The sequence below is a fragment of the Cricetulus griseus genome, chromosome 2, assembly GCF_003668045.3.
Source record: "Cricetulus griseus strain 17A/GY chromosome 2, alternate assembly CriGri-PICRH-1.0, whole genome shotgun sequence".
In the NCBI taxonomy this organism is placed as follows: Eukaryota; Metazoa; Chordata; class Mammalia; order Rodentia; family Cricetidae; genus Cricetulus; species Cricetulus griseus.
Genome location: NC_048595.1, coordinates 252140429 through 252156559, shown reverse-complemented (window position 1 = coordinate 252156559; position 16131 = coordinate 252140429). Strand labels below are relative to the sequence as shown.

The following is a 16131-nucleotide window of genomic DNA, read 5'->3' as shown; positions in this document are numbered from 1 at the left end:
AACCTGAATATACTTCTATCCTGCTTATACTTAATTTATTTTTAAGCAAAAAGTACCAAGTCGTTATCAAAAGGAATAAATGACCTGGTCCTATATACATGCAAGTATGTATGTTAAGGCTTTTTACAAGTATTGCTGTGGCTAGTAGATAACACAGTTGAGAAGAAATAATTATAGCATAGGAGAAGCATAGTGATCGAGTATTTGTTGCTTTGACAATGTCTCAACTGTATAGCTTAAGCTAGTCTTGAATCTGTAGTTCTCCTACCCCTGGCTTGTCTACTCTCCCCTCTGAGTTGTGAAGTTCTCTGGCTTTTTTGATTAAAAGATGTTGTAGCTTGGTCTTCTGACCAGACCTTTCTTGTTTGGTTTTTAACTACATTTTCATACAGTGAGAACGAGTCCCTTTGGAAGGAGGTGTCAGAATTAAGGGCAAAGCACGCCCAGCAGCAGCAAGTTATTAGAAAGGTAAGAAGCCTTCTGTCCCCCACTGTGCTCTGCGCTTGCTTGATGAGTAGATAGTTTTACTGTCTTCAACTGTGTTTTTTGGTGTGTGCTATATTTGGGTTTAGTATAAAATAGTTTTAAAAGTTTCAAAATAAATTCAAGATATGGAGCTGAAAATTAATGAAAGAATTAGAATCTGTCCATAGTAGTGTGTGCGCTTGTCATTTAATCTTTACATTCCATTTGCTATTAAGGAAAGAAACATGAGAGTAATTAAGGTTTCTATTTTTTGCTTATGAGTAAAGTGGACTCATGGCAACAGGTTCTTTTGAGGGGCGGGCTGGGGAGAGATGAATCTTGTTCCTGCTTGAAAAGGCACATGAGCTAAAAATAAGCTTCTGAGTGACAGGATTTGGATCTAGTGAACCAGGCTTACAGCGGAGATGAATAGCAGTTGTCACATTTGGCCTATGATCAAAATAGTACACTAGTTTTGTAAAATAAAATAGAATATTAAGGTTAAGTATAATTGAACTCAATTCTCAGTGTTCCAAATATGTATAATTTTAAAACTTCTGTTGTTCTATTGCATAGCCCTGTTAAGGATGGCTTCGTTAAAATAACAGGTGTTTTTAATTTTGCACTTGATGAAAAGATGTGTTACTATTTTTCACAAAACTGCATTTGGTTAAATATTAGCTATTTAATCTGCATTGTTTTTTCCTAAAGCAAAGATAGCTGGTTAACACAGCACTTCAGTTTTTTGCCAATACTTTTTCTGTTCAACTTTGAAGTTTGAATTTGCTATATAACAGATAGGCTTAGTTGCAGTAACCTCTTTTAATCATGTTAAATTTCATAAAGCATATAAAACTCTATAGAGTCTGAAACAGTCCTCCAATGACTTTGGCCTTTATTCCAACACTGTAGCACTTCATTTCATTGTTACTCACTGTCTTCATAAAATTTCAAGTCATACCCTAAGCCAAACTGGTCAAATATTACCTAGAAGGCTAAACACTTAGTTAATGCATTCATTGCTGGGCCCGATCAGAATTCAGATTGGATATTTCTTAATTGAAGAACCGAGCTTATAAAATAAGGTTTGTTTATGTCTACCCATTTAATAGTTTTCCCTCTAAATTTAATTAGATATTTAAAATTTACTGTGTCTGTTACTTGGGCAAGCTTAGATGGATGTATCACAACAGTAATAAAAACTGCCCAGTACATTCTTTCCAACCTAAAAGTTTATGATGTTTTCTGAGTTAGTAACTCCTTTTGCCTCTAATTATATTATCTTTGTTGGGAAAATGTTACCTATCAAGCACTGGTTTGTCTTTCTTTACATCACACTTCAGTCTTCCTGAAAAACAGCAAATTTCAAATGTTAATTTGTGAGACGTTACAATGCCTTGGCATTAGTTGGTGTGTGTTTGGAATCATTTATTGAGAACACTTTGTGAGGGCAGAAAGCTGGATAGTAACTAATATGATTTTAATATGGACAGAATCTTTGATGGCAGAATCTTATTTACATTTTCCTCTCAGATTGTCCAGTTTATTGTTACATTGGTTCAGAATAATCAGCTTGTGAGTTTAAAACGTAAAAGGTAAGTTTGTTTGTTTTATTTTTGTTTTTGTTTTTTTTAGTTTTGATTTAGAAGTGTTGTAGTGTTTAAACATGAATACCTGTGCTTGCTGAGTATATGTCTGGTACTAAAGAAAAGCTCCCCCTTGTTAAATTATGTAAGCACTTGAGTTTCAAGAGCAGTGTCGTCAGGGTGAGGACCCCTACCACAGTGCTTAGGAAAGTAGAAATATTTGAGGCTGTAATTTTTTTCACATTTTAGGATGTTTACATACATATGAGGTAACTGTGATAACATGCCTGAAAGTAATTATATCTTTAATAATTTTGTAAATGCTGTGGTTTATGTGTCAAGCAGCTAAAAGGACTGAGATTTTTATGTTGATGGCCTTAACTGACCATGGCCCATCACATAAATATAAGTGGCTTTTCCATTTATGTTATATTAATGCTCAAAAAATTTATTTATTTGGAGATATGTAACCTGTTTATTGTACATGTCCAGCTTCATGCTGATTTATTTATTTTTTATTTGAGAAATAAGTCTAGATGGTCACTTTGTAGACCTGGGGGTGTTGAGGGTATTACTAATACTTGGCTTTTCATTCATATTAATAGTTTAGAGTAGCATTTGGAGGCCCCGGTGAGGAGAACTCTTTAAATATAGGTCATTTGTTGTGAAGAAGGGAGAGAATCAAATATTATTTGGTTTATTTTAACTGTAGTTGACAAAGTCTTTTAAAATCTTAATGATAGGTTGTAAATATACAGCTAGGTTTACAAATATACTAACTAGTAATGCCATTGTTATACCTAAACCATAAGAATAATTAACAAAAGGCACAGATAGGAGAAAAAGATGACTGACCTATAAGGCTAAGATTTTGGCAATTCATAATTGTCTGTGGCTTTAATTCTATTACCTCTTTTTTTATGATACCACTTTTTAAAAACTAAGAATATGTTGTAAGGAATTCAATAGTTGTTCAAGAATTCTTTTTATTGATGGTTTTTATTCACTAATAAGTATGCGTGAGGTGTTGTAAGTAAATTATTAGAAACCTTTTATTAGATTCCTTTTATTTATTTTTTTTTCTCTTTTGGAATCACATAAATATTGTTCTTATTTACAGGCCTCTACTTCTAAACACTAATGGAGCTCAAAAGAAGAATCTATTTCAGCACATAGTCAAAGAACCAACTGATAATCACCATCATAAAGTAAATTTTAATGTATTTTATGTTTATTGTCTCAAACTAAATTTTATTATGGCAGTGTTTCATGCAGTCAAAGACGTTTAGTGAATAAGAATGTAAGTGCTCACTCCCCAGCTCTATTAAATCATGACAGTTTCATTATTTGCTTTAGAATATTTTAAGAAATACATCATTACAAATAGTTGCTTATTTCCAAGTTTGTATTTTCCAATATTTGTTATTGCCATGAGTATTTTATATGTGTGTGTGAATTCAGGAATGCTGTTGTTATTTTGCATATATCCAAATTTCATATAGATGACATTATTTAAATACTCTGCAGTGTGACTTCCACTTTGGTATCAGGGATTGACTGAGCACAGGCCTCTTACCTGCTAAGCTTTTATTGTACCATTGACCAGTTTCTCAGCAGTGTAGCCTTTGTTACTTTCGGAGTTTATAAAACAAATGCAGTTTGCTGTGAAGCTGTATAAATGAGCAGTGTGATAATGTCATCATATTGTAATATGATTTGGGACTTCCTGCTGCTTCATTTCATTTCATTTTCTATGATAAGTATATACTCAATCAACTAGGTTACTTTTCTCTAGCAATTTCAAATATTTTTGTATACTTCTGTTTTTTTCTATAGACTTACCTAATTAGAGATTAGTCTACCATCAAACAAGTCTAAGCCTCTTTTTATGATACTGCTCTTTCATTGATAATCCTTTTTTCTTTTTTGATAGTACTAGAGATAAAACCTAAGCTCTAGCACGGCAAGGCAAATGTACCACTGAGTTATATTTTTAATTTGAATGTTAGGATTTTTAAATATTGTGTCAGGTTTATTATCGAAATGTTGAGGTTTTATTTCTTTGTCTTTTATTTTGCCGCCTCTGGCACAAAGCACAGTTAACTTCATATCAGAGTGTTCATCTTAACTTCATAGAGTGTTCATCCCACCTCTTTCTAAACCAAGTAGATGGAGCTTCATTTTTGGATTGAATGTTTTTATAAGTAGATGGGTGTTTGTTTTTGTTTGGTTGTTTGTTTTAGTTTAACTGAAATATATGTATTTTTAAAGTGTTTCATGTATATTGGATTTTTTAAACTAGAATTTATTTATCTTAAAGCACTTTACATCTTTTACCACTGTCATCTAGTGTTAAAACTTTACAATTTTTTACATTATAATAATGATTTCTTTGCTTTTAGAGAACTGAATTTCTTAGTGTAACTGACTTGAATGTACCTACACATTTTTTCTTTTGGTGGTACTGGGGGTTGAACCTATGGTCCTATGCTTCATTTTGTGATAGGATCCCACCAAGCTGTCTGGGCTGCTGTTGAACTCACTCTGTAGCCCAGACAGGCCTTGAACTCAGGATTTTCCTGTCTCAGCCTCCTGAGTAACTAGCTGGGATAATAGGCCTGGGCCATCACACTACCTGTGTATCTGCATCTTAACATTAAAAAGAGTAAGGTGTTGGTAAAACAGCCAAAGTGATCTCTAACTAAGGAATTGTTGCAAGTTCTGTGTATCTCTTAGTGAAGCTATTTATTTAATACGTAAGAATAAAGCCTCTTTAGACTTAGGAGGTTCAGATAAGAGCAGCCACTATCAGTGCAGTGGCTATGTGATCATGGTTGAAATTTCTGAAGGCCTAGAACTTTTTCACTGTTTATCTATAAAAAGTCCTTTAGAATTTGATGCTCTCCATAGAAACATGCTTTGGGCATGTCATCTTCAGAGTCTCTGACAGTAAAGTAATTTGTTGTTAAGTAGAATTTGGGTATATACTTGATGGCGCTATCAAATGGTATTGTAACTCATTGCTGTGTGCCTCTCAGAAGGGCAGAGGACAAAGATGTTTGTTCACTGTCCTCAGCATTTAGCAAATAGGATGCGTTCAGCTTATTTATTTAATGATATCCTCTGTAGTAGTCCATATGTTCTTTTTTTCTCCTCATTCTTTAGGTTCCACATAGTAGGACAGAAGGTTTAAAGTCAAGAGAGCGGATTTCAGATGACATAATTATTTATGATGTTACTGATGATAATGCAGATGAAGAAACTATTCCAGTTATTCCAGAAACTAATGAGGATGTTGTGTCTGATCCCAAGTAAGGAATTGTGAAATAGTGTTTGGGAAAGTGTTCATCATTGTTTTTTACCAAATAATTAAATTAAAAACCCTAGTTCTTTGAAAAACTATTTTTTTTCTCATATTTAGTTTGGAGTGCTAATCTTTTTCTCATATTTGGTGTACCACCTCCAAACAAGAAACAATGGAAGTAGATTATTTTTATTTGGAATTAAACCTTTTCCCTTGATTTTGTAGTTTCCTAGCTTACAAATTGTCAAAATTTGGCTTAAGCCACTTACTCCAGAAAAGGAAACGTCTTAATAAGTGGTTTGTAAATTCTACCAGAGAATGAAAATGAATTTGCCTTCTCTAAAGTTGTAATATTTTTTTCTCACATCACTGCTGTAGCTGCAGCCAGTATCCTGACATTGTAATTGTTGAAGATGACAATGAAGATGAGTATGCCCCTGTCATTCAGAGTGGAGATCAGAGTGAACTAGCCAGAGAATCATTAAGTTTGGGAAATGCTGGCGGCAGCCCCCTCATGTCTAGTGCTGTGCAATTAAATGCCCCATCCAACATGAACTCTGAGGATCCTGTGACCATGATGGATTCCATTTTGAGTGATAACATTAACCTCTTGGGAAAGTAAGTATTTGTCTAGATGTTTTTAATTATTCAGTTCAATAATAAACCTGAAGTAAATATTGAATTTCTATAAATTCAAAGTAATAATAATAACTGATACTGACCCTGTCTTGTCTCTTTTTCTATTGATCCAAGTTGAACTCTGTCGTCAAAGGGATTTAATAGTCCCGTGAGTAGTCTTGGAACTTAGTTGAGCAATTCTTTAGATTTTTTAAAAAATTAAATTCTTGTTGTAACTGTAAGGTATTTGTGCTTTTGACTGTACCAATTCTGTATACTAGTGTAGTTTCTATTAAGGAACACATTTTGTTAGAAGTATAGTTATTTATAGTATAGAAGTAATCGAGTAATGAGAAAGTAGAGAAGAAAAGGCTAAAGCACATCTGTATGGCAGCACATCTTTTCTGAACATATTACATTTGGGTAAAAGGTATGAGTTTTCAGTTTTCAGAAATCCCAAACCTTAAATGTGATGTCTTCAGATCTGGTAAGGACTTAGAAGTCACTACCCTCATTCTGTAAAACTAGCTCACCAGCAGTGGTTTGAAATGTAAGATCCAGAATACTTAATAAATATGAAATTGTTCCTTTTTTTTTTTTTTTTTTTTTTTTCCTTTAGGGTTGAGCTGTTGGATTATCTTGATAGCATTGATTGCAGTTTAGAGGACTTCCAAGCCATGCTCTCAGGAAGACAGTTTAGCATAGACCCAGATCTTCTGGTTGATGTAGGTATTTGGGATAATCTTTACTATACTGGTAGCTTGTATGTATGTGTGCGTGTGTATGTTGCTTAAAATCAGTACTTTTTTGTATTTACACTTTGTGCATTTTACTTTCTTAATTAATGATTTTACTAGGAATTGTAAACAGGCAGATATATGGGACAATGATGTGTGATTACTGTCTGCCTCTGAGAAAAATTGCTTTCCTGTAACAACGCACCATTCTTTTCAACATTGCTACCTCTAAATACAGCTTTTGTCTAGACTTGTTGCTGAGTGTTACTGTGTGTATATTTTAATCTAGAATAAATTGTCACTGAATAAAGATACTTGGGGAATTGACATTTTCTAGTAAAATTCCTTTCATTATATTTGCTATATTTGTATGTCTTGAATATGATGCCCTGTTCCAGTCTTTGTCACCATCTGTGTGAACTTACAGTCTGGACTGATAATTTTTCCTCTGATTTCAAGCCTTAAGCACCTTTCTCACCTGTTTTGCTTTTGTGCTCTGAGTTCTTCTTAACTACCCAAAGCTTTCTAGATTCCCCTCACTTGTGCTATTCGCATCAGTCTTGTTCTTTCCTCTCTTTCCAAGATCTATTTATTTTGAGAGACGTTTTTGCCTTATAGTGAACCTTCAGTCATATCAAAGGATTCCGTAGAATTATCACTTTAAGAACTTCTTAATGATGCCAGAAGTAATTAGTCCTTTCTTACTTTTCAGTCTAATTTGTGGTTAATTAATCATTTTCATCTCTTCTCATGAAATTAGTCTGTCACATAGCTTAGACAACCTTCCTGAATCATCAGTACCACACAGGATTGTATTTCACTATCCTTAAAGATTTCCTTCCCATGCTGACCTTGTTGCCATGGTAAGTGAATTAAGATTCCATGTGATAACCTATTTCACCTTGATAGCAGTAACCTAACAAACCTCCTTGAGTCCATCAGACCCTTTCCCAATTCTGAATGTGGTATTAAAGACTTAAGAGTTCTGGCTATCTACAAATCCTTATGGTCTTTGGATCATTTCAGTTTTACCTTTAATATTTACTGAATTCTTACTCAGATTCCCATATTTGCTGAGAATAATTCACTGTGCTCCAGGCCTCAAGCCATGGCTCCTTGCAGTTTTGTATCCTTTCTTGGAGAAAATAACTTAATGCCTCCTTCAACCAGTTCAGTTTTCTGTCCTTGGGGTGGGTGGGTGGGTGTGGGTCTCTCTATCTCTGTCCCTCTGGTTTTGTTTGTTTGCTTTATCTATTTTTTCATCTGCTGGACTGGTGGAAGATGACTTGTTTTGAATTAGACAGGTCTGAGTTCTGATACTGCTTATTAATACTTACTGGCCTTAGAAGAGGTGGCTTTCTTTTTTAAGACAGGGTCTCATGTATACACTAGGCTGGCCTTTAATTTGTTACATAGCTGAGGGTGATCTTGAGATTCTGATCCTCCTGCTTCCCCCCTAAGTGATAGGATTATAGGCATGCACTATTAGACCTTTATACCCAGTTTACACTGTGGTGTGATTAAACAGATTTTCATGTTTGCTACACAAGCACTACCAACTGAGCTACGTCCCCAATATGGAAAAATTGCCTTTCCCAGTTTCGTCTGTTAAATAGGGCTGATGATTAGCATGAAGAGCTACTGGAGGAATTACAAATAATTAAGCCTACTATTAATGCTTCATTTAGTACTGTAGTGGGTCTACAGGAGAATTTGTTTTGATTTTGAGACAAGGTCTCTCATAACACAGACCCGCCCTCCTCGGAGCTAAGCTTCCCCCTCCCACATGCGTCATATGCGGGTCTCAGCATCTTTCTTCTCTTGTCTTCCTAAACATTCCGTTTCCTATAAGAACTTTTCTTTTTTCTGATGTCTTCTACTTTGGGGCACTTAGTTTTGTATCTTTTTCTTTCCTCCTCCTTTTTTTTTTTTGTATTTATTGCCTTTCTGTTCGTCCTCTATGAAGACATTTTGACATTATCCTTTTCTGAAATTTGTAGAGTAAAGTTTTTGTCCTGCCTGGTTCCTTGGCTGTTTAGCGCCACATGAACACACAGGGATATCTATTAATTATAAGCTGTTGGCCGATGGCCTATGTTTCTTACTGGCTAGCTGTCTCTTAATTATTAACCCATTTTTATTAATCTAAGTTTTTCCATTTCCCTTATCTTACCAAAGAAGGGTCCGGACTGTTAACTCCTTCCTCAGCTACAAGGCATCCACTCTGCCTGCTTCTCCCCAGTATTCTTCTCTAGCCCCTCTTATACTTTCTGCCTGGCTACTGGCCAATCAGTGTTTTGTTCATCAACCAATAAGATTAACATATATCCAGAAGGACATCCTCTATCAGAAATGCATGTATCTCTGTTTCTTAATACTTTAAAATGCAAACATGGCTCGAATTCCACTCCACGACTTCAGGATATTCTGCTTTATCTGCCTATCTTTAGATTATTTAAGTTCACTTTCAAAATTTTCTTTATTTCTTATTCCTGAAATGATATACTCATTTACAGCATTCTTCATTTTTACAGTAATATTAACTTTCCTGGGGTATATATTACCAGGATCACTTTGAATTTTTTTTTAATCTTATCACTAGGTACTTTTTTTTTTGTTAAAAATAACATTAACAAACTGCCCTAATTTGTATTTTAACTTCTCTCATCCAAGACTTATATCACCCATGAATTAGATTGTAGTGTCATAAATTTTAAAATCTACAAATCTACTTCTGGCTTGCTTTGTTCTCCGAAATGGATGGCTTCTCTTTACATTTTTTTTTTTTTATTTCTTATATCAGTAGGAGGTCATTGGGACTTAGAATTCCAGAAGTTGTGTATATTTTGTATCTTCTTATCTTCTGAGAGTATGTATGAGATACTTCTAAGGCAGTGAATAGGGTTGTGAGGCACAAATAGAGACCGAAGCTTACATTGCTGGCCTCACTCAGGTGCCATCCTGTCTATAGATACAAAATTGCATCAGCCTTCTCAGAATAGTCACAGGCTGGATTGATGTCTTCAGCAGCCAGTGGGTGATATGAAAAGAGCGGGAAATAAATGGAAAGAGAGCGATGGTATTTTTTATGACAACTGAGGTTTTGAAAGGAGTCCGTGTCTAAAGAGAATGGAAGAAGAAAGATAACTGTGACCTCTGCATTTCATTGATTGTGAACCATTGGCTCTGGTCATTATCATAAATGCGAACCTAATGCCTGTTAGGTGCTCAGATAACTCTTAGGGATCTTATTCCTGATAGGACGTGCCGTCATCCTCTGAATGGCTTTGCACTGCTTCTTTTAAATTTTTGTATGTAACTGTTCAAGTCAGAACTTCGGTTATTTGCATTTGTCTTAACCATTTCTAGAACACACTGTGCGTTCTTGGTGTTACTGTAGCTCAGTACTCTTCTGTCTTCTAAATTCTTACTGTTCTCTTGGGATTTTGATGCATAGCACCATTGTGTGCACACCTGTGTATGTGCTTTCCTCTTGTTCTCCAAACTCTTAGTACTTTCAAGCTCTACTAATTATTGGGAAACTGGGTTGGGTATAAGTTGGCTATTTAATGTCAGTATTGTCTTTTAGATTGTAAGCTCCTGAAGAGCAGAAATAAAGTTTTCAAGGTGTCAGTGATTTCTTATTTTGAAGCTTATGACATAAAAGTTGTATTTATGAATTGACTGGACTGAGGACAGCTCATTGACATTATTTTGGCACTTACCAACTTCTTTTGCTACGTGAAAAATAAAATGAAGTAGTTATGCCATTTTGTCAGAAGGCTGCACTTGATAGGTATGTTAGGTTTCACTGTCAGAATAGGTTCTATGAATTTGTCACCTAATTAGTAGTTATTCAATGAGTGCTTAGTTTCAAGACATGAGACTCGGCATTTGGTGCTACATATGGCCAAGGAAGTTCAGGGAGAAAAACATAAAGATAAGAAATTGAATGGCATTTAAGGAAGGACAAGAATTGTGGGAAACTATTCCAAATGATCAATCCCCTGTAGAGAAATCCTTACAACATAAAACTCCATCTAGTGCACGGCCAGCTTGCTCTGCCTTTGTTTGTTTTTCTTTCTGCTTTCTTGCTTTTCCAAACTTGTTTTAATCTGTGGAAACTTCCCAGTGTAGGAGTGACATCCCTTCACTCAACATGGTTGTATAAAATTTTTTAACACACAAATCTTTTTAAATATTTTTTTAAACTTATCGTTTTTCTTGTTTGGTCTTTCAGCTTTTCACTAGTTCTGTGCAGATGAATCCCACAGATTACATCAATAATACAAAAGTAAGTTTTAATTCATGTTGCTCAGGACCCATAGCTATAAAAATATGAACAAGTCCTTGTAAACATACATGGAAAACAGTGTCACTCTCAATTACAGAAGACATTTTGTATTCTTACCTAAAGTGTGGGATTGAGACATTAAAGTACTAGATAGAAAATTAACATTTGGTTATGGGGTTATTCTTTATTGCCCAATCTGCTGGCACATGTGGGATTCACTCTCAGTATAAAATCGGCCTCTTAGTGCTGGGCAATCAGCTGGCCCTGGCTTGTTCAGTGTCTCTTTGAAATAACATGATTAAAATAAAATTTCTGCATTTTATATTCTTTCCATATATAATTATTCAGCTATTTCAGTTGAAAATAACTGGTTCATATTTCTTTTGTAAGTTTCTTAATTAAAAACAGTTAACTAAAGCAAAGGCAAATTTTACTAGGTAGGAGCTAGGAACTCCAGTTGAACTTAGGAAATTGACAGGAGATTCTTAAGGTCAATCTGTCATGGCAGATGCTTATAAATCTTTGTTATTTTTTGTATAGCTTAATTGTCTTGTCTAGTTTACTCCCCATATCTAATATGTATACTTAATTGTTACCAATCAAGTTTGGATTCTGGATTAGTGAAGTCAGTTGCATTCTTGTCCTTTGTAATGTAAAGATGAGATATCTCAAATAATATGGATGATTATAGAGTTGATGAGTTGAAATTTTGTATTGTCATGTGTAAGGAGATCACCTGGCCCATTTTCCTACAGTTTTGAAGGTTCAACTTGACTGACATAGAGCCTCAAAACTATGAAATTGTAGAGTAGGAAGTTCATCATTCAGACATATGGCATGCTGTTTCTGTAAACAGCCAAACTTACTAAATGCTTTTGGATTTATAGGTTGTATGTGACAACTGTGAATGCTGTAATTGTAGATTAAGCAGAATGTGTGGATGTATTTTGATAGACATTTTAAATAAAACCTGGCAGTAAGCTGAATTTCACTATCATTTACCTAGGCTTATAGTATGGATATTTTGTCAGCATACTGTGTGTTATTAAGTCACATCCTATTTTAATTTAGTGAATATGCTTTGCTGTTTATTGCCAAAACTGAGTCATTGTTCTTTAATTATCCTCTTTATTCTAGAAACCACTTAGAATTTTCAGAAATATCAGTAACAGAAAATTGCATATTTGCTTTCTGATCTTATGAAATGTATTTAAGAGTGATGTTTTATTACAGTTCTGTGTTCAAAGTAATTGCAAATACTGGTATTTTTATTTCTTATTCCTTTGTTCATGACAAGACATTATGGCATGTAACATAGTATTTTCTTAGTCTGAATATCTTATATTCCATAGTGTAGCTGAGTTGGCCATACCAATGAAAACGAACTTGCATGGGAAAAAATTCATAATCATGGTTCTTAGATTAGAATATCAACAGTGGCATCCTTGGGAAGTACCTTTTTCAAGGAGTATAAAATGTATTAATATTTATGTATTAAGACTTCTCTAATTGATGAACTATTTTTACTTAAATTATTTGGAATGGCCTAGTTTTCATCTTAGGATCATTGTCTTTCTTGAATCTTAGAAACTTCTATTGTTTCATTTTATTATAGCTATCAGAGGAATATAGGAATTATACAGAGGTTTGTTATGCCATGCATACTAAAGCAACATTTAGCAATGTGGTACATAGTATTACCAGAAGTAATTGAGACTGACTCATCCACAATTCAGAATTTCAGCACTGCTGAAAAGGTGACTGACATCTCAGCAGCACTGTAGATTTAAGTCTCCCTATGAACCAGAAGGGAAGAAGACAACCAAAATGAAATAAAAGGACCTAAGGTATCACAGAAAGGACAAGAAGAAACCATCACAGTTGAGGCTTCCAAGAGCAGGGATAGGTCACAGATATCACTGTGTCGTCCTTCGCAACTCTGAGTACATTTCTCTATGCTAGCTCTTCTGTTCATGTGAAGACTATTGTACGATGCATTTCTAATCACAACTGTTTAAAATGTATATTTAATTATACCCTAATATATAAAACCACCTGTCTTTGATTTATTCCCATCTTTAGTCTTTGACAATTCTGTCTGTCCTGTAACTGAAAGGCTTTTCTTTTCTCCTACTTCGGGTACATTGTTCTGACCCTTGAGGACAAGTTTCTTAACCCAGTCTGGTTAATTCCCATGAGATTTTCCTCTTTAGCTCATCTTCCTGGCATTCCCCTTTCCAGCATATTTCAGATGTGTTGATGTTATTTTATCAGTTTTTAAATTGTGATACCCTTAAAGAATGTAAAATGTAAAACAAGTATTTTTATATAATTTATTTTCTTTTAGTCTGAGAATAAGGGATTAGAAGCTACCAAGAGCAGTGTCATTCAACAAGTTTCAGAAGAGGGAAGAAAATCCAAGTCTAAACCCGGTAGGTATGCAAGTAGTCTTAATTTCTGTAGGTTGTTTAAGAGTTTCAATATAGAATTTAATGCAAACCATGGAAATACTGTCATACTAAAGAGCTGGGTGGGCTGGGCTCATAGCATAGCACATGCAAAGAAAGCCCTGGGTTCAATCCTTCAAGTGTAGTTCCGCACTACAGAAAACAAAACTCATACAAAATAATGAAGATGGACTGCTGCCCTGGCTTCTGTGGGTGGTGTCTTAAGTTTCTAGTACCATAAAACATAAATGGTGAGATAATGGTTTCTGTAGTTTGAACTTTTCCCCCTTATTTAACATTAAAGATGAATCTTACAGCTAAATTGAATTAGAGTTAACTTTCCTGACTTACATGTTTTAAAACTTAGTGGTATTAAGTATATAATTTCTCACTTGGCTATATAAAAGTATGTTTTCTGATCTTTATAGATAAACAACTTATCCAGTATACTGCCTTTCCACTTCTTGCATTCCTCGATGGGAACTCTGCTTCTGCTATTGAACAGGGGAGTACAGCAGCATCATCAGAAGTTGTACCCTCTGTAGATAAGCCCATAGAAGTCGATGAGCTTCTGGATAACAACGTTGATGCAGAGCCAACCCAAAGCAAGATTGTTCGGCTGGAACCACTGACTGAAACTGAAGCTAGTGAAGCCACACTGTTTTATTTATGTGAACTTGCTCCTGCACCTCTGGATAGTGAGATGCCACTTTTAGATAGTTAAGCCCCCAAATGGACACTGTATGTATATATTCATCAAAATGATGAAGTATTTATTTTAAAGTATCATTTGGTACTTTGTTTTGTAAATTACTTTTTGTTTAATCAGATACTGTGGAATAAAAGCACCTTTTGCTTTTCTCACTCACCACACTCTTGCAAAGCTTTCAGGTGTTACTCGGCTGCCTAGGTATATAAATTTTAATGAACATTATTGGAATATCTTAAGTTGACTTCAAATGGCCATTTTCTCCAGTTGTAGTAACTTGGATTTTTTTTATATGCAAATATAACCATTTAATCCCAGTTAAACTTGTTTATTTTCAATTGACTTTAAGTGTTTAGAACTAAAGGTAGAAAACTCTGGTCTAGTTACTTTTATTATTTTTGACTTGGCTTATTTTTAAAACTGGGAACATAAAGTGCCTGTATCTTGTAATATTTCATGTCTTTGTTCAGAGAAATTCTTTTATGTTCAGAGAAATGTATTCTCAACAGAAAAGGCAAAGTGTACACGAGTAATCACTCTGAAGGGGTTCCATAGAAAGAACTCGGAAACAGGTTGCAGTTAACCCTGTCCACTTAGACTAGGTTAAGTATCTTTTCTGGTTTGTTCTTTTGAACCATGGTATTTAGTAAAATAAATGTGACGGATGTTGAGTACTAGTATTGTGTCGTCTTTGGAAGTGGTGGCCACATGAAGTGATTTTTTCCTTCACGTAGGAAGAGGTAGCTTTAAACTGTTCCATCATCATCATACTGAGTCACATCAAGATCTTCGTGCTTTATGTGAAAAAAATAGACTGTTGCAGTAAGGAAGGAATATGATGCTTCTAATCTTACGTGTTTTGTTCTTTGTTTAAGAAGTATACTGGCTTGCTTTTTATCTTTCTAATAAAGAACTAAGAGAAAACAAGGTGAGAACATTATCAGTGGATGCTGCCAGATTTTTTGCCCTCACAGAAGAGAATCATCAACTTGTCCCCTTCAAGAATTGTAGAGACCTTAAGGCCAAGAGTACTTTAAAACTTCAAGAAGTCTATACTCAGGCAGAGGGCTCCAAGCAATGCAGTTAATACCCAAATATTACATATAATTATGCAGTAGGTATTTCAAGAAGGCTTTTCTGTTGGCCTTTTTGTGCCTTAGGTATTAATTTTTCTTCCATGTGGTAAATTAGAGATCTAATTAATAGTAGAAATGAAGTTTAGCATTCTCTGGTCTTTTCTGATCCCTTGTTCAGTTCTCCAGTCTATTCCTTCATTGGCTTCCTGCAGAGAAGTACACAGCATCTAAAAATGTCCATTCACAAAAGGAACACTTGGCTTTCCAAATCAGTTTATAGGAGAGCCACCCAGCCCTCCTGCATATAATCACTCATCTTTGATTATGACAAGTTTTTGGTTTGTGAAAGCTTTTAGTGTTCAATGGTACAGAATAGTCCAAATTTTGTGAGCTGTATAAACAGATTTTTTTTTTTTTCCCACAAATACATCCTTTACTGGGATAAACAGCATTCAAGCTTTAATAAAGGCTGTTGGAATCAGTTTTGGGTTTTTTTTTTATTGATATAAAAATTTTCATGTATAATATAAAGGAAATTTTTGTTATAATAAAACTTAACTTTCATAATTATACAGCTAGTCATCAGTTATGGTTAATTTTTCTGAAAGCAGAATGTCATAGATAAATATGAAAATCAACAAACATGAAACTGACCCTCGATGCCATCTGCCCAAGTTTGGGCCTGATCTGTTCAGAGGAATCCAGATCTTTCCTCCTGCATAAAGGTCATACACTACTGAAGAGCAGAGCAAATACATTATGTAAAAGGAAGGAGGTACCGGATGGACAGTGTCCTGTCCAAGTCAATCAATTGATCTAACCCTCTTCCAGTCAGCCCCCGCTGACTTCTGCTGCTTCCAGGCAGGAGGGGCTTGTCTGAGTCTTTGCAGCTTAG

General features: G+C 34.8%; 1 protein-coding gene across 3 annotated transcripts in view; it reads left to right on the top strand.

Moving 5' to 3' along the window:
* Window positions 1–14837, top strand: part of LOC100752741 (heat shock factor protein 2) — a 52918-nt gene extending 38081 nt beyond the window's left edge. For 2 of the 3 annotated variants that reach the window (XM_027398453.2, XM_027398452.2), the window contains 9 exons: window positions 393–468; window positions 1999–2060; window positions 3172–3259; window positions 5217–5362; window positions 5734–5973; window positions 6593–6698; window positions 10951–11004; window positions 13352–13436; window positions 13880–14837. In XM_027398453.2, coding sequence (XP_027254254.1) covers window positions 393–468; window positions 1999–2060; window positions 3172–3259; window positions 5217–5362; window positions 5734–5973; window positions 6593–6698; window positions 10951–11004; window positions 13352–13436; window positions 13880–14175 — 1153 coding nt within the window. In that variant the 3' untranslated portion in view covers window positions 14176–14837. The remainder of the gene's footprint in view (window positions 1–392; window positions 469–1998; window positions 2061–3171; window positions 3260–5216; window positions 5363–5733; window positions 5974–6592; window positions 6699–10950; window positions 11005–13351; window positions 13437–13879) is intronic. The other variant, XM_027398454.2, reaches the window with a different exon arrangement.
* Window positions 14838–16131: the final 1294 nt, after the last annotated feature.